At 41.8% G+C, this 26,385-nt stretch overlaps 1 protein-coding gene across 1 annotated transcript; it reads left to right on the forward strand.

Moving 5' to 3' along the window:
- mbd2 (methyl-CpG binding domain protein 2) lies at positions 1 to 26,125 on the forward strand (the record flags this gene model as incomplete). Its single annotated transcript, XM_083888148.1, has 7 exons — positions 1 to 110; positions 5,816 to 5,975; positions 9,395 to 9,535; positions 9,728 to 9,818; positions 10,965 to 11,142; positions 16,163 to 16,296; positions 25,997 to 26,125. The coding sequence occupies 6 exons, from the start codon at positions 1 to 3 to the stop codon at positions 16,281 to 16,283; spliced, it is 801 nt and encodes a 266-aa protein (XP_083744274.1). The 3' UTR covers positions 16,284 to 16,296; positions 25,997 to 26,125.
- Positions 26,126 to 26,385: the final 260 nt, after the last annotated feature.

Genomic DNA, 26,385 nt, shown 5'->3' on the forward strand with positions numbered 1-26,385 from the left:
ATGGAGAAGAAGAGGACGGATTGTCCCGCGCTGCCGCCCGGCTGGAAGAAAGAGGAAGTGATCAGGAAGTCCGGGCTGAGCGCCGGGAAGAGCGACGTCTACTACTACAGGTGATCACACTCATCGATCGGTCACCGATCACGTCCGGGAACCGCTCACCGGTCGCTCTCGGTCGATCGATCGATCGATCGGCTCTCTCGTCACGGCTCTGTGACGTCACCAGAGATCATAGCGCGTGAACGTGACAGTGGTCAGGGAAGTTTGTTTGTTTGTTTTTGTTTCGTTTGTCCTCGCTCTACGTGACGTCGCAACACGACCGGATGTCGATGAGTCATCGATGCTAATCGTATTTGTGAACTGATACCGACACGAAAAAGTAACGTTATTAATGTTGACATGGTTTCAGTTTATGATTTATAGTAGAAATTATATGAACAGCGCTGCAATTTTTCTTTAGGTGTGGTTTTATTCTGCGTTTTATTGACAAAAATCGTAAGTCGGAGCTGTGAGAAACATCAACCTACGAGTCTGAATACGAAATGTGTTTTTCGTCGTTCTTAGAGTCCGTGTTTTTGTCGTCCTTATAGAGTCCGTGTTTTTGTCGTCCTTATAGAGTTCGCATTTTTTGTCGTCCTCAGAGTTCGTGTTTTTATCGTCCCCAGAGTTCGTGTTTTTGTCGTCCTCAGAGTTCGTGTTCTTTGTTGTCATTATAGAGTTCGTGTTTTTGTCGTCCTCAGAGTTCGTGTTTTTGGTCGTCCTTAGAGTTTGTGTATTTCGTCGTTATACTTCGTGTTTTTGTCGTCCTTAGAGTTCGTGTTTTTGTCGTCCTTAGAGTCCGTGTTTTTGTCGTCCTTATAGAGTTCGTATTTTTGTCGTCCTTAGAGTCCGTGTTTTTGTCGTCCTTATAGAGTTCGTATTTTTGTCGTCCTTAGAGTCCGTGTTTTTGTCGTCCTTATAGAGTTCGTATTTTTGTCGTCCTTAGAGTCCGTGTTTTTGTCGTCCTTATAGAGTTCGTATTTTTGTCGTCCTTAGAGTCAGTGTTTTTGTCGTCCTTATAGAGTTCGTATTTTTGTCGTCCTTAGAGTCCGTGTTTTTGTCGTCCTTATAGAGTTCGTATTTTTGTCGTCCTTAGAGTCAGTGTTTTTGTCGTCCTTATAGAGTTCGTATTTTTGTCGTCCTTAGAGTCCGTGTTTTTGTCGTCCTTATAGAGTTCGTGTTTTTGTCGTCCTTAGAGTTCCTGTTTTTGTCGTTCTTAGAGTTTGTGGTTTCATTGTTCTTAGAGTCCGTGTTTTTGTTGTCCTTATAGAGTACGTGTTTTTGTCGTCCTTAGAGTTTGTGTTTTTGTCGACATTATAGAGATTGTGTTTTCGTCGTCCTTATAGAGTTCGTGTTTTTCGTCGTCCTCAGAGTTCGTGTTTTTGTCGTCCTTATAGTTCGTGTTTTTGTCGTCCTCAGAGTTCGTGTTTAAAGTCGTCCTCAGAGGTCGTGTTTAAAGTCGTCCTTAGAGTTCGTGTTTTTGTTGTCCTTAAAGTTCGTGTTTTTGTCGTCCTTATAGAGATTGTGTTTTTGTCGTCCTTATAGAGTTCGTGTTTTTCATCGTTCTTAGAGTTCTTGTTTTTGTTGTCCTTAGAGTTCGTGTTTTTGTTGTCCTTATAGAGTTTGTGTTTTTGTCGTCTTATAGAGTTTGTGTTTTTGTCGTCCTTAGAGTTCGTGTTTTTCATCGTTCTTAGAGTTCGTGTTTTTGTCGTCCTTATAGAGTTCGCATTTTTGTCGTCCTCAGAGTTCGTGTTTTTGTCGTCCTTATAGAGTTTGTGTTTTCGTCGTCCTCAGAGTTCGTGTTTTTGGTCGTCCTTAGAGTTTGTGTATTTCGTCGTTATACTTCGTGTTTTTGTCGTCCTTATAGTTTGTGTTTTTGTCGTCCTTAGAGTTCGTGTTTTTGTCGTCCTTAGAGTTCGTGTTTTTGTCATCCTTATAGAGTTCGTGTTTTTGTCGTCCTTATAGAGTTCGAATTTTTGTCGTCCTCAGAGTTCGTGTTTTTGGTCGTCCTTAGAGTTTGTGTATTTCGTCGTTATACTTCGTGTTTTTGTCGTCCTTATAGTTTGTGTTTTTGTCGTCCTTAGAGTTCGTGTTTTTGTCGTCCTTATAGAGTTCGTGTTTTTGTCGTCCTTATAGAGTTCGTGTTTTTGTCGTCCTTATAGAGTTTGTGTTTTCGTCGTCCTCAGAGTTCGTGTTTTTGGTCGTCCTTAGAGTTTGTGTATTTCGTCGTTATACTTCGTGTTTTTGTCGTCCTTATAGTTTGTGTTTTTGTCATCCTTATAGAGTTCGTGTTTTTGTTGTCCTTAGAGTTTGTGTTTTTGTCATCCTTATAGAGTTCGTGTTTTTGTCGTCCTCAGAGTTCGTGTTTTTGTTGTCCTTAGAGTTTGTGTATTTCGTCGTTATACTTCGTGTTTTTGTCGTCCTTATAGTTTGTGTTTTTGTCATCCTTATAGAGTTCGTGTTTTTGTTGTCCTTAGAGTTTGTGTTTTCGTCTTCCTTATAGAGTTCGTGTTTTTGTCGTCCTCAGAGTTCGTGTTTTTGTTGTCCTTAGAGTTTGTGTTTTCGTCGTCCTTATAGTGTTCGTGTTTTTGTTGTCCTTAGAGTTTTTGTTTTTGTCGTCCTTATAGAGTTCGTGTTTTTGTCGTCCCCAGAGTTCGTGTTTTTGTCGTCCCCAGAGTTCGTGTTTTTGTCGTCCCCAGAGTTCGTGTTTTTGTCGTCCCCAGAGTTCGTGTTTTTGTCGTCCCCAGAGTTCGTGTTTTTGTCGTCCTTATAGAGTTCGTGTTTTTGTTGTCCTTAGAGTTTTTGTTTTTGTCGTCCTTATAGAGTTCGTGTTTTTGTCGTCCCCAGAGTTCGTGTTTTTGTCGTCCTCAGAGTTTGTGTTCTTTGTTGTCCTTATAGAGTTCATGTTTTTGTCGTCCTCAGAGTTTGTGTTTTTCGACGTCCTTATTGTTCGTGTTTTTCGTCGTCCTCAGAGTTTGTGTTTTTCACTGTCCTCAGATTCGGACTTTGTGTTTTTCGTCGCTCTCAGAGTTCGCGTTTTTCGTCAAAGTTCGTGTTTTCTGTCGTCCTCTTACTCAGACTTCGTGTTTTTCGTTAGAGTTCGCGGTTTCCTCGGACTCAGACTTTGTGTTTTCTGTTGTCCTCAGGCTTCGTGTTTTTTGTCGTACTCAGACTTTGTGTTTTTTGTCGTACTCAGACTTCGTGTTCTTCGACACCCTCAGACTTCGTGTTTTTCGTAGTCCACAGACTTCGTTTTCTTCGACGTCCTTTTACTCAGACTTCGTGTTTTTCGTAGTCCACAGACTTCGTTTTCTTCGACGTCCTTTTACTCAGACTTCGTGTTTTTCGTGCTCTCCTCTGAACACAGGAAATCAAACAGCTGTGTTTTCCTTGTTCTTTTTTGTCTCGTCACTCTTCACTCTCGTCCACAGAGGAAACGTCGGTCACGTCTGTGGTCAGGCCGTGTGACGCTCTTATTTTTTTTTTTTCTTCTCTCTGGTCTTTCAAAGGCCGCGCGCGCGCCCAGACTTCCTGTTTTGCCGCGCGTCAGCAGCTTCCTGTCACGTGACTCGTGGACCTTCAGCAGAACGCGGGAGCAGCTCGGCGGTTTCACAGCTGCGGTTCTTCTGCTTCGCTCTTTCAGTTTTTGCGGTGTAACGTGACTCATCAGTTCCAGTAAAGGAGAGCGGTCAGCGGGTCGACTTACTGGAACAGCAGCAACACCCTGCTGAGGCATCTGCTGCTGCTGAAGCTGCTGCTGCTGTTTCTGCTGCTGCTGAAGCTGCTGCTGAAGCTGCTGCTCACAACATCTCACACATTTTTTACGTGCTGTGAATCTAATAAAAACAAACAGTTTGACAGGAACAACACTGACACACAGGCTTTTCCCCGAGTTCGTTCAGTCTCTGCCGTCGTGAAAATTAACGCAATATTTTGCACATTAATGTCGCAGCAGATTGGACCGATATTTGCCATTTTATATATATATATATATATCTATGTGTATTATAAAATATTTTTATTTTTGAAAAATGTATAATGATAGTATGATACTGATTTGGTGTTATCTTAACAGCTGCTTTCACAATCAGTCGTAGAAAAACTCATATCGGTCGACATCTTGATTTTGTCAGCAGCGTGAAGGTTGAGGCTTAATTTTGCAATGTTTTTTTTATGTTTCTGTTTTCTACGTTACGTTTTATCTATATGTTCGTGTTTTTCGTCGTCGGCAGAGTTCGCGTTTTTCGACGTCCTCAGAGTTCGTGTGTTTCGTCGTCTTCAGAGTTCGCGTTTTTCGTCGTCCTCAGAGTTCGCGTTCTTCGTTGTCCTCAGAGTTTGTGTTTATCGTCGTCTGCAGAGTTCGTGTTTTTCGGCGTCCTCAGAGTACGCGTTTTTCGTCGTCCTCAGAGTTCGTGTTTATTGTCGTCCACTGACTCAGAGTTTACGTTTTCATAGTCCTCTGACTCTGAGTTCGTGTTTTTTGTCGTCCTCAGAGTTCGCGTTTTTCGTCGTCCTCAGAGTTTGTGTTTATCGTTGTCTTTAGAGTTCGTGTTTTTCGGTGTAATCAGAGTACGCGTTTTTCGTCGTCCTCAGAGTTCGTGTTTATTGTCGTCCACTGACTCAGAGTTTGCGTTTTCATAGTCCTCTGACTCAGAGTTCGCGTTTTTCGTCGTCCTCAGAGTTCGCGTTCTTTGTCGTCCTCAGAGTTCGCGTTTTTCGTCGTCCTCAGAGTTCGCGTTCTTCGTCATCCTCAGAGTTTGCGTTTATTGTCGTCCACTGACTCAGAGTTTGCGTTTTCATAGTCCTCTGACTCAGAGTTCGCGTTTTTCGTCGTCCTCAGAGTTCGCGTTCTTTGTCGTCCTCAGAGTTCGCGTTCTTTGTCGTCCTCAGAGTTCGCGTTCTTCGTCATCCTCAGAGTTTGCGTTTTTCGTCGTCCTCAGAGTTCGCGTTCTTCGTCATCCTCAGAGTTTGTGTTTATTGTCGTCCACTGACTCAGAGTTTGCGTTTTCATAGTCCTCTGACTCTGAGTTCGTGTTTTTCGTCGTCCTCAGAGTTCGCGTTTTTCGTCGTCCTCAGAGTTTGTGTTTATCGTTGTCTTTAGAGTTCGTGTTTTTCGGTGTAATCAGAGTACGCGTTTTTCGTCGTCCTCAGAGTTCGCGTTTTTCGTCGTCCACTGACTCAGAGTTTGCGTTTTCATAGTCCTCTGACTCAGAGTTCGTGTTTTTCGTCGTCCTCAGAGTTCGCGTTTTATGTCGTCCTCAGAGTTCCCGTTTTCCGTCGTCCTCAAAGTTCGCGTTTTTTGTCAACCTCTGACTCGGAGTTCGCGTTTTTCATCAACCGCAGTGTTCGAGTTTTTCGTCGTCCTCAGAGTTCGTGTTTTTCGTCGTCCTCAGACTCACAGTTCGTGTATTTCATCAACCTCTGACTCAGAGTTCGCGTTTCTCATCGTTCTCAGACTTCACATTTTTCGTTGACCACAGAGTTCGTGCTTTTGTCGAACCTTTGACTCGGAGTTTGTGTTTTTCGTCAAAGTTTGTGTTATTTCATCATCGTCAGACGCATCAATGTCGCAGCAATATGTAGATAAAACAAAAAAAACATAGATGGCGCTAGCACGAGCAAATACGTCAAAGATGTAGCTGCTTATTCAACGAACGTTAGTCGATGTCTAATAATATTAGCTTTTCCGTCGGTGAGCGTACCTGGTGTTTTGTTTATTACCCGCTTTGACGACGTTCCACGCAAATTAAAACGTCTTTTTGTTTTATTTTCTCTTCAGTCCGACAGGAAAGAAGTTCCGCAGTAAGCCGCAGTTGTCGCGTTACCTCGGCAACAGCGTGGATCTGGCGTGCTTCGACTTCCGGACGGGGAAGATGATGCCCGGGAAGCTTCAGAAGAGCAAGCAGAGGCTGCGACACGACGCGCTCAACCTGGCCAAGGTAACGGCGACACACACACACACACACACACCTGTGGAGGGGGAGGGGCTTATTATACGGGCGGAGCCTCTGAGCGCGGTCACATGGTTTGCTGTCAGATAATCAGATTAAATGTCCTGGTACGACTTATTGGCAACAGAGCTCTCTTTTTCTTACGCAATCTTTGCGTCTCCGTTTGTCACAAACGCAACATTTCCTGTCGGCCTTTCAAAGTAAAAGCGCTCGACGCTCTCGCGTCCGTATTCACGCAAACTGAGTCGGAGTTTGTGTTTTTCGCCGTCCTCAGCGTTTGCCCGTGTTTTTGGTTGTGCTCAGACTCGGAGTTTGCGTTTTTCGTCGTCCTCCGACTCGGAGTTCGCGTTTTTCGCCGTCCTCCGACTCGGAGTCCGCGTTTTTCGCCCTCCGACTCAGAGTTCGCATTATTCGTCGTTCTCTCACCAAGACTTCGCGTTTTTTGTCATCCTCAGACTCAGAGTTCGCATTTTTCCGCCGTTCTCTCACCAAGACTTCGCATTTTTCGTCGTCCTCTGACCCAGACTTCGCGTTTTTTGTCATCCTCTGACTCGGAGTTCGTGTTTTTCGTCGTCCTCAGACTCGGAGTTTAGATAATCAGATTAAATTTCCTGGTACGACTTACTGGCAACAGAGCTCTCTCTCTCTCTCACGCAAATTTTTGCGTCTCTGTTTGTCACAAACGCAACATTTCCTGTCGGCCTTTCAAAGTAAAAGCGCGTCCGTACTCGCCCGTTCGTACTCACGCAAACGGAGTTTAGTAGAATCTGCTTCTTTTTTAAAAAAAAAAAAATTTGCCTCTGTATTTGGTCTTTGTATTTCTGTGGCAGCGTTACAGCGCCACACGCAGGCCTGGCACATGTACTACAGCGTTGAGTTCTTTACAGACGCGATCTTTATGTTTTTCCGCCCTTAAAGTTTCCTGTAAACGCAGCATTGTCGCGAAATAGGGATTAAAATGATTAGAAACAGTGTTTTTGTCTGGATAAATAAAGCTAAACCATAACAAACATTTGCTTTTCGTCATCTCGCCGCTGAGTTTCACTTCTCTTTGTCTCGTAAACGTCTCGCTGTTTGTCTAAAGTCTTGAGGACGTTTGTGTTTGCGTTGACGTCGCAGCCTCGAGAACCTTACTTGTGCTGCTGCTGCTGCTGCTTTTTATTTAAACGATCATCTGTTTGTCGTCTTTTATCTCAAAATAAATGCAGACGGCTGAGTGCAGCTCTGGTCACGTGACGCGGCGCCGCCACACACACACACACACACACACACTTCTGTCTTTGTGTTAGCGCTCGCTGAAGCGTCGACGCGGCGATGTTTCAGGTTTATGGCTCGTATCAGAGTGTTGTTGTGGGCAGTTAGACGTTTGTTTAGAGCATTAAACACAGCTTTAATGTGCGTGTGTGTGTGTGTGTGTGTGTGTGTGTGTGTGTGTGCGCGTGTGTGTGTGAACTGCAGTCTTTGGACCAGAGATAACAGCAGCACAAAGCTCCTCCCACACACACACACACACACAGAAAAAAAGAAGTGAGAATACACGCATGAACACACACACACACACGTATCCTTGTCCAGGTGTCCTCGCGAGGACACTCAGAGACATACTACAGTCTCAAGGCCTTTTTTCCTAAACTGAACCATCACGGATAAAAAAACCACTAGAACCAGGTCTTTGAAACCCTTTAAAAAGGCGAGGATCAAAGAAAATGTCCTCACTTCCTGTGGATTATTGACATTTTCTGGTCCTCGTCTCCTGGAATGGAACTTCATTTGTCTTCAGCTCAGCACACACACACACACACACAGGATATGGTCCAGAACCTGAACCATGAGGTTCCGCCTCATTAGGACCAGGTTTAGGTCTCTGTGAGGACGTCTGGTCCTGATAAGATCAGTGTTAAACAGCCTTCAACCTTTATTTTGTGCAGCAGTCTTGGTGAGACACAAACATAGTCTTAATCTCGCCTAATCCTGACCTTTGACCTAATTCTGACCCTTAAAAAAAAGCCCTTTAAAGTTGTGAGGACCAGTTTTAAAATGTCCCCACGTCAGAAATGAGGTTCTGCCTCATTAGGACCAGGTTTTGGTCTCTGTGAGGACGTCTGGTCCTGATCAGATCAGTGTTAAACAGCCTTTTTTTGTACAGAAGTCTTGGTGAGACTCTTGTAAACATAACCCTAACCCTAACCTTAACCAAGCCTAATCCTGATCTTTGACCTAAATCTAACCCTGACCTCAGTTGTAAGGACCAGTTTAAAATGTCCATGTTTTTCCCAAAATGTCCTCACTTGACGTTGTTGGTCCTCACAAAAATCTTACATCGAGCTTAAACCACACGTCAGAAATGAGGTTCTGCCTTATTAGGACCAGGTTCTGGGCTCCATGTGGACCACAGGTCCTGACAAGGTCAGTGTTTACGACAGAAACAGCCTTACACATGTATGTTGTCTTACAGCGAGACACAAAACAGATGAATGCCTTCTCTAGACCCTGACCCTGACCTTTGACCTTGATCTAACTCTAGGACGTGGTCTCAGATCAGTGGTTTTCAGACAAACGGATGATAATGAATAATTCTAGAATCACTCATTCATCCTTTAAAGTGACTCATCCTCTCATTGTGTTTATGTGAAGTGTTGAATTGTTCCTTTAACGCTGAGCGAGGACATATGTGTGATAACTGCAGGTGTGTGTGTGTGCGTGTGTCTGTGTGTGAGCGTGGGTGTGTGCGTGTGTGTGTGCGTGCATGTCTGCGTGTGAGCGTGGGTGTGTGTGTCTGTGTGTGCTTGTGTGTGCGTGTCTGCGTGTGTGCGTGCGTGGGTGTGTGTGTGTGTGTGTGCGTGGGTGTGTGTGTGTGTGTGTGCGTGGGTGTGTGTGTGCGTGTCTGCGTGTGTGCGTGCGTGGGTGTGTGCGTGGGTGTGTGTGTGTGTGTGTGCGTGGGTGTGTGTGTGCGTGCGTGTCTGTGTGTGCGTGTGTGGGTTTGTGTGTGCGTGTCTATGTGTGTGTCTGTGTGCGTGGGTGTGTGTTAGCGTGCGTGGGTGTTTGTGTGTGTGTGTGTGTGTGCGGGTGCATACGTGTGTGTGCGTGCGTGCGTCTGTGTGTGCGTCTGTGTGTGTGTGTACATGCGTGTGTGCGTGTGTGTGTGTGCGTCTCTGTGTGTGTTTGTCACACATCATTACAGAGCGCACACACACACTCTGACTTCCTGTTGTTGTTGTGTGTGAAACCCACAGAGTTAACTCTTTACAGTCCCCCCACACACACACACACACACACACACACACACACACACACACACACACACACACACACAGATCAAAGAGACCACGAAGGAGAGAAGGAATCAAGGACATAAGGAAGGAGTGAGTGAAGGACTAACCCTGTGTGTTCTCTGTGTCCTGGTTCAGGGAGGTAAACCAGATCTGAACACAGCTCTGCCCATCAGACAGACGGCGTCCATTTTCAAACAGCCCGTTACCAAGGTGACCAATCACCCCGGCAACAAGGTGAAGGCCGACCCACAGAGAGCGACGGAGCAGCCCAGACAGGTGAGACGCAGGTTCTGGTCTCCATGAGGACCAGGTCCTGGGGATGGGACGGATCATTTGCATCGTTATGAAAGTTTCATGTCAGGCTCCCCCCTGTGGTACTTTACTGGAACTGTACAATATTTACAAGACATTTATAATGTAAAGCGTGTGTGTGTGTGTGTGTGTGTGTGTGTGCGTGTGTGTGTGCAGCTGTTCTGGGAGAGGAGGCTCAAAGATCTCCGGTCGTTTGACGTCCAAGAGGAAGTTCTGAGGACCATGAGTCTGCCCAAAGGCATTCAGAGTGAGTCTGCGCCTCTGACCTCTGACCTCTGACCTCTGACCTCTAATCATTTATTCGTCCTCTCTCGATCTCATCTCGTCTTTTAATTCTGCAGATTTATCGCAGACTGAAACTTTATTTTATTTTTTCAGTTAAACGTTGTTTTTTTATTTACCCGTTTCACGTATCTGATATTTAAATTAGCATCATTTTTATTGAAAAAAATAAGATATTTAAATATAAAATGTAAATCGTAAAGACGGAACATTCGTGTTGTTTAAGACATTTTTTGTATTATTTGTATTATATATATATGTGTGTGTGTGTGTATGTATATATGTATATAAATATATGTATGTATGTTTATATATATATATATATACTGTATGTATGTGTATATATATGTACACATATATGTATGTATATGTATGCATATATATGTATATAAATGTGTATTTATATACTGGATGTATGTGTGTATATATGTATACATATATGTATGTATATGTATACACATAAATATATGTGTATGTATGTATGTGTATATATGTATATATACACATACATATGTGTATGTATGTATGTGTATATATGTATATATACACATACATATATGTATATATACACATACATATGTGTATGTATGTATGTATGTGTATATATGTATATATACACATACATATATGTGTATGTATGTGTGTGCATATATGTATTGTATACACATACATACATATGTATGTGTATGTATGTATGTATGTATATACATATGTACATATATATACACGTACATAAATGTGTATATATGTATGTATGTGTATATATACATACATGCATGCATACATACATGTACATACACATATATACAAACATACACATTTATACACATACATACATATGTATGTGTATGTATGTATATATGTATATACATATGTACATATATATACACGTACATAAATGTGTATATATGTATGTATGTGTATATATACATACATACATGCATACATACAAACATACACATTTATACACATACATACATGTAAATGTATACATATATACACATACATATATGCTGTATGTATGTTTTATATATATATATGTATATATATATACATATATATATAGTCTGTCTACAAATAAAGTGTAACGTGTGTGTGTGTGCGTGCACAGGTGTGGGTCCAGACCCCGGAGACCACACCCTCCTGTCGGCCATCGCCAGCGCTCTCCACATGAGCTCGTCTCCGATCACGGGGCAGACGTCGGCGGCGGCCGAGAAGAACCCGGCGATCTGGCTGAACGCGACGCAGCCGCCGTGCAAGGCCTTCACCGTCACCGACGAACACATCAGGTACAAACGAGAGAGACGCTCGCTAATCCCAGGCTCTAGCTCCGCCCACACCTCCGTCTCCGTCTTTTAATCTGGATTAAAAAACCTCGAGTCGACTCTGTGAGTCACGGAGTCCGAGCAGGAATGACGATTATTTATTTTCCCGTCGCCGGCTGAGAGCGAATGACGGATGTTCGCTCGCTGCTGGGAGTCATCAGGAGGAGGAGGAGGAGGGTGATGAGAGAGGAGACAGGCCATCAGAGGAGAGGAGCGATGGAGCGAGGAGGAGGAGGAGGAGGAGGAGGAGGCAGACGCCACCAGAGAAATGCTGAGGACGTGAGCTCCTCCATGACCGAACAGCGTCCAGCAGCAGCTGCTCGATCCGTCTCTGTAATCCTGATTATTGTTGATTTTAACAGTGCACAGCTAACGAGATGCATTCAAAGACCCCGGTAAAAAAAAAAAAAAAACAATATTATTATTATGGCGATAATTCCTGCAAAATTAATCGGATCGCGCTAAAACTCGGTCGCGTCGTCGTTTCCGCGGTCCCCGACACGTACGCCGAGTTTGGCGAGTTTTTGCGAACGTCGACGTCCACACGGTGCTTTTATTTTACCGTTTTTAAGTATTATTATTATTTTTTTTATATATATATAAATAAATGAGTGCTGTTAAACGTTAACGCGTCAACGGCGTTTAACGGCGTCAACGTTAACGCGAGGATCGCGCTAAAACTCGGTCGCATCGTTTCCGCAGTCCCCGATGCGTACGCCGAGTTTGGCGAGTTTTTGCGAATGTCGACGTCCACACGGTGCTTTTATTTTACCTTTTGTAAGTATTATTTTTATCGCTATATTATTTTTTTTTTTATAAATAAATGAGTGCTGTCAAACGTTAACGCGTCAAAGGCGTTTAACGGCGTCGGCGTTAACGCACATTAGCGCACGGCGCGTTTCCATGACGACTGACCGGGAAAAAGACGCGCGTGACGTCCTGTTTACGCGACTCCCGATTTGTTAATATGTGTCTCTAAAGTAACGCTAACCTTTAAAAACAGAGGCGCACGTATATATTTGTTAGCGCTGCTCTTTTCCTTTAATAAACAGACCGCTCCAGTCCCACTGTAGGCTAACGCTAAAAGGAGCTAAAAGGAGCTAACGGAGCTAACTGGTAAACGGTGCCTGGACTCCGGTGTCGTGGCACGCAAACATGATGTCATGCGCGCGTCTTTTTCCGGTCAGTCGTCATGGAAACGCGCCGTGCGCTAACGCGTGTTAACATGCATTAGCGCAACGTATATGAATATATAATATATTATAATGTATTATTATAATATATTATAATATCATTTTTTATTTATATGACAAAAGTTAGCAAACTGCTGATTCCGTTAAAGTTTGAAAACTGCAGCTACGTGTTGTTGTTGTTTTAGCGTTAGCAGTTAGCAGTTATCTGCTCTCCTCACTTCCTGTTTCTGGTTCTTATCAGCGGTGAATGAAAATCTCTGTTAGCGTTAAACTTTCACCTCCTCCTCCTCCTCCTCCTCCTCCTCCTCACCGCCGTCGTATAAAAAAACTTTACATTTTACTTTACACATTTTTTACTTCCTCGTTATTTGAACTACAGACGAGAGAAACTACTTCCTGTTCTGTGTCACATGACCTGGTGTGAAAACTTATTTTTATTTATATTTCTCTGATTTTTACACACTTTGAGTGACACCTGGCTCAAATATGAACAATATTTACAGCTAATATCGGTCACATTTTTGACCTTTGACCTCACTTTCCCGCTCTATATGCAAATGAGCACGTATATGTCCTCTGTTTAGACTAATATACGTAAAACAATTATGATATATTTTTTATAAAGTAGTGATTTATGTTGACGTGAAGTTTGATTTCAGGTCAAATATATGTGATTTTTTTTACATTTTTTATTTCCTGTTGATAAATCATCAATAATGTGATCACATGACACCAGAACACATGGACAGTTACTGTAGCCTGACAGCAGGGGGCACTGTGGTCACACTGTGTGTGGGTGTGTGTGTGAACAGCTGGCTGAAGCCATTACAGCTCACACACTCAGTGAAATCCATCACTGCATCCTTCACTCCCTTCATCTCCTCTCCTCTTCCCTTCGCTTCTTCCCTATTACCTCTCCTCGTCTCCTTCAGTGTCTCCTCCCTCCTTTCCTAGTTCCTCCTCTGCCTTTTTATTTCACCTCTTTCTCTCCTCGTATCGTTTCCTTGAATCCTTATACGTTTTCTCCTTCCCTCCTTCCTCCTCGACCTTTTCATTTGTTCCCTTTCCTCCAAATCCTCCTCGTCTCCTTAAACATTTCCTTGTCTCCTTACCTTCATTTTCCTTAATCCTTCACATTATTCATGAGCTCTTTTCTGTCGTCTCCTTCCTTCTTTCCTTGTTTCCATCTCTTCTCCCTTCTCACCTTCTTTCCTTCACTCCTTCCTTCTTTCTTTTTTCCTTCCTTCCTTTTTCTTTCCATCTCTCCTCCCTTCTCACCTTCTTTCTTCTTTCCTTCCTTCCTTCTTCTTTCCTTCTCTCATTCCTTCCTTTTCCTTTCCATCTCTCCTTCCTCCCATCTTCTTTCCTTCTCTCCTTCCTTTCCTTCTTCTTTCCTTCTCTCCTTCCTTCCTTCTTCTTTCCTTCTCTCCTTCCTTTCCTTCTTCTTTCCTTCTCTCCTTCCCTCCTTCTTCTTTCATTCTCTCCTTCCTTCCTTCTTCTTTCCTTCTCTCATTCCTCCCTTCTTCTTTCCTTCTCTCCTTCCTTTCCTTCTTCTTTCCTTCTCTCCTTCCTTCCTTCTTCTTTCCTTCTCTCCTTCCTTTCCTTCTTCTTTCCTTCTCTCCTTCCCTCCTTCTTCTTTCATTCTCTCCTTCCTTCCTTCTTCTTTCCTTCTCTCATTCCTCCCTTCTTCTTTCCTTCTCTCCTTCCTTTCCTTCTTCTTTCCTTCTCTCCTTCCTTCTTCTTTCATTCTCTCCTTCCTTCCTTCTCTCATTCCTTTCTTCTTCTTTCCTTACTTCCTTCTTCTTTCCATCTCTCCTTCATTCCTTCTTCTTTCCTTATCTCCTTCCTTCTTCTTTCCTTCTCTCCTTCCTTCCTTCTTCTTTCCTTTTCTCCTCTCCTTCCTTCCTTCTTCTTTCCTTCTCTCATTCCTTCCTTTTCCTTTCCTTCTCTCCTTGCTTCCTTCTTCTCTCCTTCCTACCTTCTTCTTTCCTTATCTCCTTCTCTCCTTCCTTCCTTCTTCTTTCCTTGCCTTCCTTCTTCTTTCCTTCTCTCCTTCCTTCTTCTTTCCTTCCTTCTTCTTTCCTTATCTTCTTCCTTCTTCTTTCCATCTCTCCTTTCTCCCTTCCTTCTTTCATTTTTCCTTCCTCATTTCTTTCCATCTTTCCTCCTCACCTATCCTTCCTTCTTTTTTCTTTCTTTCCTCTCGTCCTTCTTTCAAATTTCTTCCATAAAACCACCTCATCCTTTGTTTTTCCCTCCCCCTCCTCTTCCTCTTCTTCCTCTTCTTCCTCCTCCCTCTTCTTCCTCCAGGCTTCTCCTTCCTCCTCTTCCTCCTCCTCCTTTTCTTATCTCTCCCCTCCATTAATTTCCAATTCCTCTTCTCCTCCCTCCTCCAGCTGAATGCTCATGTCTTCCTAAATTGCTCTCATTCCTCTCTCTCCTCCTCCACCTTCTCATCTCCTCTCTCCCTCCCTCTCTCTCTCTCTCTCTCTCTCTCTCTCTCTCACTCTCTCTCTCTCTCTCATCTTCTTTCATTTCTTATTGTTTCGCTTTATAACTTTAATGGTTTTTAAAAATGTTTCCTCTTCTCGTCTCTTTCTTTCTTTAAGCTTCGTAAACCTTGACCCCGCCCCCTCCGTCTCTCTCTCTCTCTGTTGATTTAAATGGCTCTCTCTCTCTCTCTCTCTCTCTCTCTCTCTTTCTCTCACTTTAAACTCTTTAAGTTATTTTTAAATCCTGAGCGAACGCCTGCGTCTGAAGTCTGAGCCTCTTATTTTGAAAATGTTGATCAATGATGAGAACGTGGTCCCCACAATGTGGTAAATACATGAATGTGTGTGTGTGTGTGTATGTATGCTCTCGTCTTTCTATGCTTGTGTGGACCACGCACCTGGCAAAACACCTTTATTGTGGGGACATTATGCCCGGTCCCGAACGTGGTCCCCACAATGTGGTAAAGACGTGTGTGTGTGTGTGTGTGTGTGTGTGTGTGTGTGTGTGTGTGTGTGTGTGTGTGTGTGTGTGTGTGTGTGTGTGTGTGTGTGTGTGTGTGTGTGTGTGTGTGCTCTTGTCTTTCTATGCTTGTGTGGACCACGGACCTGGCAAAACACCTTTATTGTGGGGACATTATGCCCGGTCCCGAACGTGGTCCCCACAATGTGGTAAAGACGTGTGTGTGTGTGTGTGTGTGTGTGTGTGTGTGTGCTCTTGTCTGTCTATGCTTGTGTGGACCACGCACCTGGCAAAACACCTTTATTGTGGGGACATTATGCCCGGTCCTGAACGTGGTCCCCACAATGTGGTAAAGACCTGTATGTGTGTGTGTGTGTGTGTGTGTGTGTGTGTGTGTGCTCTTGTCTGTCTATGCTTGTGTGGACCACGCACCTGGCAAAACACCTTTATTGTGGGGACATTATGCCCGGTCCTGAACGTGGTCCCCACAATGTGGTAAAGATATGTGTGTGTGTGTGTGTGTGTGTGTATCTTTGTCTTGTCTTTCTATGCTTGTGTGGACCACGCCCCTGGCAAAACACCTTTATTGTGAGGACATTTTTCCTTGTAGGGACATTATGCCCGATCCCGAACGTGGTCCCCACAATGTGGTAAAGACGTGTGTGTGTGTGTGTGTGTATCTTTGTCTTGTCTTTCTATGCTTGTGTGGACCACGCCCCTGGCAAAACACCTTTATTGTGAGGACATTTTTCCTTGTAGGGACATTATGCCCGATCCCGAACGTGGTCCCCACAATGTGGTAAAGACGTGTGTGTGTGTGTGTGTGTGTGTGTGTGCAGGGAGCAGGAGCTGAAGGTGCGCCAGGCCAGGAGGAGCCTGGAGGAGGCGCTGATGGCCGACGGTTTGGCGCGGGTCGCCGAAAACACCCGGGAGCTTTTCGAGGGGAAGACGCCGGCCTGAAGACGAGAGACGGGTGAGAGAGAGCGAGATAAAGACGGCGTGGTTTTAGTAACATTCTTTAACAAAAACAAACGCACGTTAGCAGTTAGCATTAGCAAAGACTCGCGTGACCTCACATCTGAGAATGTGACGGTAAAATCTGAGCGACGTCAAAGAGGCTTTTCGCCACAAAACTTCGCACAGGTTTAAGGCCCTGTTTGACTTGGAGTGCACGGGACTTGAATTGCGTCAATCTCCGCCTCACCAGTAGGTGGAGTATTGAGCCCCGCTCACCGAATGTCAGGGAAAAACCATTCCGACAACAGAAGAAGAAGTCGCCAAGGAGAGTCGTCTGACCCTCGAACCGGCTCGAACCAGACGTGTCCGACGGAGACGCCACCCGGTGGTGAAGTGGGGGTACTACAGGACCCTGACGCGCTAGTATACAAGTGTCCGCGATATGTGACGTGGCATGTGCGTGGAAGTATACCAGTGCCTAATTATATTATTTCACGTTCAAAACAACAACCTAAAGCTTAATGTGTTGATTGTTTTGTCCATAAATGATGACGTGTCCCCAAATGTCCCCAAATGTCCTCAAATGTCCTCAAATGTCCTCAAATGTCCTGATTTGTCCAGAAAAAACGATAAAAATATTCACATTTAAGAAGCTGAAAACTCAACAAACTAAACAGACGACTGTTCATTTAGTCTGGGATTAATAATGATTAATCATCGCTGTACTGATGCACTAGTGTGTGTGTGTGTGTGCGTGTGTGTGTGTGTGTGTGTGTGTGTGTGTGTGTGTGTGTGTGTGTGTGTGGTGAATGCTGATGTGTTTCTGTGTCTGATTGAAACTCAGCCGTGCAGCAGCAGACTAACACACTGTGTGTGTGTGTGTGTGTGTGTGTGATTGATGGGTTGTGAGCTTGTGTGTGTGTGTGTGTGTGTTAATGTGATGTGTGTGTTTGTGTTGTTTGCTTATCACTTATATTTCCACTGTGCCGACTCTGTAAACAAAACTAGATTAAAAAACATTTACTTTGAGAAGTTCACACGTTCATCCATCACCCTCTGCTTAGCCAGGTCTCAGGGTTACCACGGCAACATGGCAACGCAGTGCAGACGCAGAAAGACTTACTTATTACACAACAAGTCATGTTTGTTTGTTTGTTTGTTTGTTTGATACTGAACCCTGTGATTCACAAGAGTCGGAATTGATATTAGCGCGATATTTAAGTCGCGTTACGATATTATCAAAAGACTCAGAAATGACTTAGCACAAATGTGTCGCTAATAGCTTCATACGTTCATAAATACTCTACAATGACTGTATCGGACGAGTTTGTGATATCGGTATCAGTAGATACTTGAGTTAGTGATATCGGTTTCAGTAGATACTTGAGTTTAGGATATCGGTATCGGTAGATACTTGAGTTTGCGATATCGGTATTGGTCGACACTCGAGTTTGCGATATCGGCAGATACTTGAGTTTGCGATATCGGTAGACACTTGAGTTTGTGATATCGGTATCGGTAGATACTTGAGTTTGCGATAGCGGTTTTGGTAGGTACTCGAGTTTGCGATATCGGTATCAGAAGATACTTGAGTTTGTGATATCGGTATCAGTCGACACTCGAGTTTGCGATAGCGGTTTTGGTAGGTACTCGAGTTTGCGATATCGGTATCAGTAGATACTTGAGTTTGCGATATCGGTATTGGTCGACACTCGAGTTTGCGATATCGGCAGATACTTGAGTTTGCGATATCGGTAGACACTTGAGTTTGTGATATCGGTAGATACTTGAGTTTGTGATATCGGTATCGGTAGATACTTGAGTTTGCGATATCGGTATCAGTCGACACTCGAGTTTGCAATATCGGTTTTGGTAGGTACTCGAGTTTGCGATATCGGTATCAGTAGATACTTGAGTTTGCGATATCGGTATTGGTCGACACTCAAGTTTGCGATATCGGCAGATACTTGAGTTCGTGGTATCAGTAGATACGTGACTTTGCGATATCGGTATCGTACACAAAAAAGTGGTATCGGCCCATCCTTAATCACGAGCACATGTTGCGATAAACTCACACAACAGCACTTGGCACCATCTAGTGGACTGAAACGTCAATTGATTTTTTATTTTTTTTGTTTTTTTTTATGCTAATCCGCTAAAAAGTTTATTGTTTATTAATAAAGTATTTATAGATACTTAGTGTTTCAAAAGCGATGTAATATCACCGCGCAAAATATCGCTTAGATATTTCGCGCCTCTGTCATTGTTTGTGTGATGTTTACACACACGCACACACACACACACACACACACACACACACACGTATAAACGGAGTGTTTTTAAACACATTTGTTTCCTGTAGAGAGAAAAAAACTCTTCCATTAATGCAGATTTATGCAGATTGGGCCAAAAGAGCCGCTGAGAGTTGACGAGTGATTACTAATGTGTTTTTATAGAGAGAGAGAGGGTCAGTGTGTGTGTGTGTGTGTGTGTCACTGAGTGTGTGTGTCACTGAGTGTGTGTGTGTGTAGCATTTTTAAATGTTTGCCAAAACCTCGGCCTGTTCACTTTGTTTCCTGCTGCTGTTCATTTATTTATTGGTGTTTTTATGGCTGAGCTGGTGTCGCCTCCTCCTCCTCTTCAGTCTTTACGTTCAGCTCGCACACACACACACACACACTCACACACACACACACACACACACACACACTGAAACAGAGAGGAAGCAAAAGCAGCAGCTCTTATTTTTTTTTCTAATAAAAAAACGAGTGTCGCTGCGTTGAAGCTGCCAGGAAAAGCTGAGGAAGCAAAAACTGGCAAAAGACCAGCGTCGATGAAAAAAAAGTTTTTCTATTTATTTTTATCACACGAGCAGAAAACACAGAAAACACAGAAAACACAATAAACACAGTAAACACACGTCCAACACCGTGAACACAACAGAGTTTAGAACCACTTCTGCGCTTTTACATGAACTGAATTATAACATATACATGATCGACACGCTAAAACACAGAAATACACGCTATAACCCAGAAATACACATTATAACTACAATAAAACACAGAAATACACACTATAACCCAGACATACACATTATAACTACAATAAAACACAGAAATACACATTATAACTACACTTAAAGCACAGAAATACTCGCTATATTCCAGAAATACACATAATAACTACAATAAAACACAGAAATACACACTGTAACTACAATAAAACACAGAAATACACATTATAACTACACTAAAACACAGAAATACACACTAAAACTACACTGAAATGCAGAAATGCACAGTAAAATGACACTGAAACGCAGAAATACACACTGTAGTTACACTGAAATTCGTAAATACACGGTAAAACTACACTAAAACACAGAAATACACACTAAAGCTACGCTAAAACACAGAGATGTACATGCTAAAACTGCAGTAAAACACAGAAATACGCACTATAACTACATTAAAATGCAGAAATACACACTAAAACTACACTGAAACAAAGAATTACACTGCAGAGACCGTGTGTGTGTGTGTGTGGGGGGGGGTGTGTGTGTGTGTGTGTGTGTGTGGTCAGACTCCTGCAGGATTCTTTCTGCTGCTGTTAATTAGTGGATGTAGAGACACAAAGAATTATCTGCTTCAAAGTCATTCACTACACTGATAACTGCTGTGTGTGTGTGTGTGTGTGTGTGTGTGTGTGTGTGAGTGTGTGTGAGAGAGAGTGTGTGTGTGTGTGTGTGAGTGTGTGTGAGAGAGAGTGTGTGTGTGTGTGTGTGAGAGAGTGTGTGTGTGTGTGTGTGTGTGTGTACATCTTTGTGAGGACAAAAAAAAGACATTCTGTCTGAACAATTTAATTGTTATGTTTAAGGTTAAGGTGTCCTCACTGTGGCAGCTGTACAAGACTGTGTGTGTGTGTGTGTGTGTGTGTGTGTGTGTGTGTGTGTGTGTGTGTGTGTGTGTGTGTCTACTGTCACTCAGCCGCTTCAATTAAGCAGCAGATTATCATGATTTTCTAATTATTAGGGAGTAATTAAGACTGAGCCACTGATTGTCTTATTGGAAGACACACACACACACACACACACACACACACACACACACACACACACACACACACACACACACACACACACAGTAAAACGATGACACACAGAAAAACGTTCTCCTCCTGAAAACTGAAGCTTCACAACAACAAAGAGACTTCCTGTGAATTTAAATATAAACATAAACGCTAAATAATTAAAGTCATTATCTCCACGTGTGTTTATCTTCACATCTTCTCTCCTTTTTTTTGTCTCTACGTTTTAAAAACAAGACACGACAAAGTGAACTCCACAAAGAGGAAGTTAGCTTAAAGTTAGCCTAACTATAACTACAATAAAACACAAAAATACACACTGAAACTACACTAAAACACAGTAAACACAGTAAAACACAGTAATACACACTATAACTACACTAAAACACAGAAATACACACTATAACTACACTAAAACACAGTAAAACACAGAAATACACACTATAACTACACTAAAACAGAAATACACACTGGAACTCAGAAATACAAGCTAAAACTACACTAAAACACAGAAAAACACACTATAACAACACTAAAACACAGAAAAACACACTATAACAACACATAAAACACAGTAAACACACTATAACAACACTAAAACACAGAAATACACCCTATAACTACACTAAAACACAGTAAAACATAGAAATACACTATAACTACACTAAAACACAGTAAACACACAACAGCTACACTAAAACACAGATATACACATTAAAATGTAGAAATACAGGCTCAAACTACACTAAAACGCAGAAATACACATTAAACCTACACTTAAACACAGAAATACACACTAAAATGCAGAAATACAGGCTAAAACTACACTAAAACGCAGAAATACACATTAAACCTACACTTAAACACAGAAATACACACTGAAATGCAGAAATACACATTAAAACTACACTAAAACACAGAAATACACACTAAAATGCAGAAATACAGGCTAAATGATTATAGTTATGTCCACGTGTGTTTATCTCCAGATCTCTCCTTTTTTTTGTCTCTACATTTTAAAAAAACAAGACACAACAAAGTGAACTCCACAAAGAGGAATTTAGCTTAAAGTTAGCCTGACTATAACTACACTAAAACACATAAATACACACTATAACTACACTAAAACACAGAATACACACTATAACTACACTAAAACACGGAAATACACACTAAACACAGAAATACACACTATAACTACAATAAAACACAGAAATACACACTTTAACTACACTAAAACACAGAAATACACAATAAAACACAGAAATACACACTATAACTACCCTAAAAAACAGAAATACACACTAAACACAGAAATACACACTATAACTACAATAAAACACAGAAATACACACTATAACTACACTAAAACACAGAAATACACACTAAACACAGAAATACACACTATAACTACAATAAAACACAGAAATACACACTATAACTACACTAAAACACAGAAATACACACTAAAACACAGAAATACACACTAAACACAGAAATACACACTATAACTACAATAAAACACAGAAATACACACTATTACTACACTAAAACTCAGAAATACACACTATAACTACACTAAAACACAGTAAACACACTACAGCTACACTAAAACACAGATATACACACTAAAATGTAGAAATACAGGCTAAAACTACACTAAAACGCAGAAATACACATTAAAACTACACTAAAACACAGAAATACACACTAAAACACAGAAATACACACTAAAATGCAGAAATACAGGCTAAAACTACACTAAAACGCAGAAATACACATTAAACCTACACTTAAACACAGAAATACACACTGAAATGCAGAAATACACATTAAAACTACACTAAAACGCAGAAATACACATTAAACCTACACTTAAACACAGAAATACACACTGAAATGCAGAAATACACATTAAAACTACACTAAAACACAGAAATACACACTAAAACAGAAATACACACTAAAATGCAGAAATACAGGCTAAAACTACACTAAAACACAGAAATACACATTAAACCTACACTTAAACACAGAAATACACACTGAAATGCAGAAATACACATTAAAACTACACTAAAACACAGAAATACACACTAAAATGCAGAAATACAGGCTAAATGATTATAGTTATGTCCACGTGTGTTTATCTTCACATATTCTCTCCTTTTATTTGTCTCTTCATTTTAAAAAACAAGACACAACAAAGTGAACTCCACAAAGAGGCTAACGCTCATGAAGTTAGCTTAAAGTTAGCCTCGCGATGACGCGGCTAATTTTCAGCTACGTTTTTAAATGAAGATTTGAGGCGATAAAGAAGTGTGGAGGGCAGTGTTTACACGTCTCAGTGTACTAAGTGTCTGCTGTGAATTATTATTATTATTATTAGAAGAAGAATTGAAATAAAAAAGGAGAAGATACCTAGCGTTAGCTCTACAGTTGAATAAGAGGCTGCACTAAGGAGGAGGACATATTTGATCTCCCTCCCGCTGAGAGCGTTTTGCTCCGCCGTCTTATTCATAATTACATTATTCCTCTCTCTTCACGAGGCTAAAGACGTCCCTCGTCCCCCAAAAACATGTCCCCCAGTCGTCTCATTAATGCAGCAGGAGGTGTCGCGGGGTTAATGGAGAAGCTAATAATTAGCGGCGAGGCTCTTCGCGTTGATGGGAGCAGAGTTTGCTCTTTATTGTTCCGCAGGAGGTCGTTTGAGCAGCAGAGGGTTTGATTTTTTTTTTTTTCTTCTCTCACTTTTTATTAAGTGGCTTTTATCGCGTCGAGCTTAACGAGTCCATTCAGGTTCAGTCGAGGGACGAGACGTCGCAATTATGGGCACATTTCACTCGTTTGGGGGGGGAGGATATCAGCGTGGACGCGGCGCTAAAAATAGTTCCTGCTGCTTCTTACACAAACATCCGACTGGTGCTCGTGGACATCACGTCCTGAGTGACGCTGTGAAATATTGCGATATTTTTTTCACTGATACAAATAAACGTTTTGCGGGTTAGCATTAAAGAAAATAAATTGACATTTCCGTCCACTAGGTGGTGCCAAGCGCCCACCGTTTGTGTGAGAATATCGCAATGTTTGAGTTCGCAAATACTAATTAAAAATTGTATTTAGGTTTTAGATTTATTTATATTTCACTTCCTGTTTATCAGTAAGATAGCCCGGATATCGGTATCGGTCGACACTCAAGTTTGCGATATCGGAAGACACTTGAGTTTGCGATATCGGTATCAGTAGATACTTGAGTTTGTGATATCGGTATCAGTAAATACTTGAGTTTGCGATATCGGTAGAGACTTGAGTTTGTGATATCGTCAGATACTTGAGTTTGCGATATCGGTATCGGTAGATACTTGAGTTTGCAATATCCTGTCAGTCGATACTTGAGTTCGTGGTATCAGTAGACACGTGAGTTTGCAATATCGGTATCGGACACAAAAAAGTGGTATCGGCCCATCCTTAATCACGAGTACATGTTGCGATAAACTCTTTTTTACTGATACAAATAAACGTTTTGTGGATTAGCATTAAAGAAAATAAATGGACATATCCGTCCACTAGGTGGTGCCAAGCGCCCACGCTCCCCGTTTTGTGTAAGAATATCGCAATATTTGATTTCGCAAATACTAAATAAAAATAGTATTTAGATTTTAGATTTATTTATATTTCACTTCCTGTTTATCAGTAAGATAGTCTGGATATCGGTATCGGTCGACACTCGAGTTTGCGATATCGGAAGATACTTGAGTTTGCGATATCGGTATCAGCAGATGCTTGAGTTTGCGATATCGGTATCAGTAAATACTTGAGTTTGCGATATCGGTATCGGTAGACTTAAGTTTGCGATATCGGTATATACTTGAGTTTGTGATATCAGTATCGGTAGATACTTGAGTTTGCGATATCGGTATCGGTAGACTTAAGTTTGCGATATCGGTATATACTTGAGTTTGCGATATCAGTATCGGTAGATACTTGAGTTTGCAATATCGGTATCGGTAGATACTTGAGTTTGCGATATCGGTATCAGCAGATGCTTGAGTTTGCGATATCGGTATCAGTAAATACTTGAGTTTGCGATATCGGTATCGGTAGACTTAAGTTTGCGATATCGGTAGATACTTGAGTTTGCAATATCGGTATCAGTAGATACTTGAGTTTGTGATATCGTTATCGGTAGATACTTGAGTTTGTGATATCGTTATCGGTAGATACTTGAGTTTGCGATATCGGTAGATACTTGAGTTTGCAATATCGGTATCGGTATATACTTGAGTTTGCGATATCGGTATCAGTAGATGCTTGAGTTTGCGATATCTGTATCAGTAGATACTTGAGTTTGCGATATCGGTATCAGCAGATGCTTGAGTTTGCGATATCGGTATCGGTAGGCTTGAGTTTGCGATATCGGTATCGGTAGACTTGAGTTTGCGATATCGGTATCGGTAGACTTAAGTTTGCGATATTGGTATATACTTGAGTTTGCGATATCAGTATCGGTAGATAATTGAGTTTGCGATATCGGTATCAGTAGATACTTGAGTTTGCGATATCGTTATCGGTAGATACTTGAGTTTGCGATATCGGTAGATACTTGAGTTTGCAATATCGGTATCAGTAGATACTTGAGTTTGTGATATCGTTATCGGTAGATACTTGAGTTTGCGATATCGGTAGATGCTTGAGTTTGCGATATCGGTATCAGTAGATACTTGAGTTTGTGATATCGTTATCGGTAGATACTTGAGTTTGCGATATCGGTAGATACTTGAGTTTGCAATATCGGTATCGGTATATACTTGAGTTTGCGATATCGGTATCAGTAGATGCTTGAGTTTGCGATATCTGTATCAGTAGATACTTGAGTTTGCGATATCGGTATCAGCAGATGCTTGAGTTTGCGATATCGGTATCGGTAGACTTGAGTTTGCGATATCGGTATCGGTAGACTTGAGTTTGCGATATCGGTATCGGTAGACTTGAGTTTGAGATATCAGTATCGGTAGACTTGAGTTTGCGATATCGGTATCGGTAGACTTGAGTTTGCGATATCAGTATCGGTAGATACTTGAGTTTGCGATATCGGTATTGGTAGATACTTGAGTTTGCGATATCGGTATTGGTAGATACTTGAGTTTGCGATATCGGTATCGGTAGACTTGAGTTTGCGATATCGGTATCGGTAGACTTGAGTTTGCGATATCAGTATCGGTAGACTTAAGTTTGCGATATCGTATCAGTAGATACGTGAGTTTGTGATATCAGTATCGGACAATCACTTGTGCAGCTAACGATTCTTTTCGTAATTGATTAAACCGTCAGAAAAATGTTTATCAAACGTTTTGTTTTGTCCACGAACCAAAATAATTCAGTTTGAATGATTTGTTTTTATTTTACGGAGCGAAATCTTCATGTTTAAGAAGCTGAAAAATGACAGAAACTGGTTTTAACGATTCAAAAAAAAAAAACACTCGATAGTTGACGATTCATTTGATCGTGGATGAATCGGCTCTCATGGTAAATAAACTTCTTCTTCTTCTTCTTCTTTAAACACCACGTGTTGTCGATGAAGTTTTTTCGCTAATTCCGTCTTTTTTTTCTCCTCTTTTTCTCTCCAGATGTTGTCCGTTCACCAGCCTCAGGTTCTTCATCATCATCATCATCATCATCATCGAAATCAAGACGACAAACCAAAACCAAACAAACTCAAGGAGAAACGAACTGATCCGTTTGTCTCAGCCGGCGACTTTTTACCGGACAACGTCGCGACAAACGTCGTCCGTGATTTTTTCCCGGAACGACGACGACGACGACGACATCGCAGGAAAACCTCGAAGCAGCAATAACACGTAAAACTCACTTCACCAGCTCGAAAACACCGACGACGACCGTAGCCTTTAAATCCTCTGAGATTTCTAACTTTATCTCGTCTCAGTTTTTCAAAAATCAGGAAAATTTTGTTTTTTTTATATCTATAAATATAAATATAAATATATAACGATATATA

The sequence above is a fragment of the Microchirus variegatus genome (genome assembly GCF_963457635.1).
Source record: "Microchirus variegatus genome assembly, chromosome: 1".
Lineage (NCBI taxonomy): Eukaryota > Metazoa > Chordata > Actinopteri > Pleuronectiformes > Soleidae > Microchirus > Microchirus variegatus.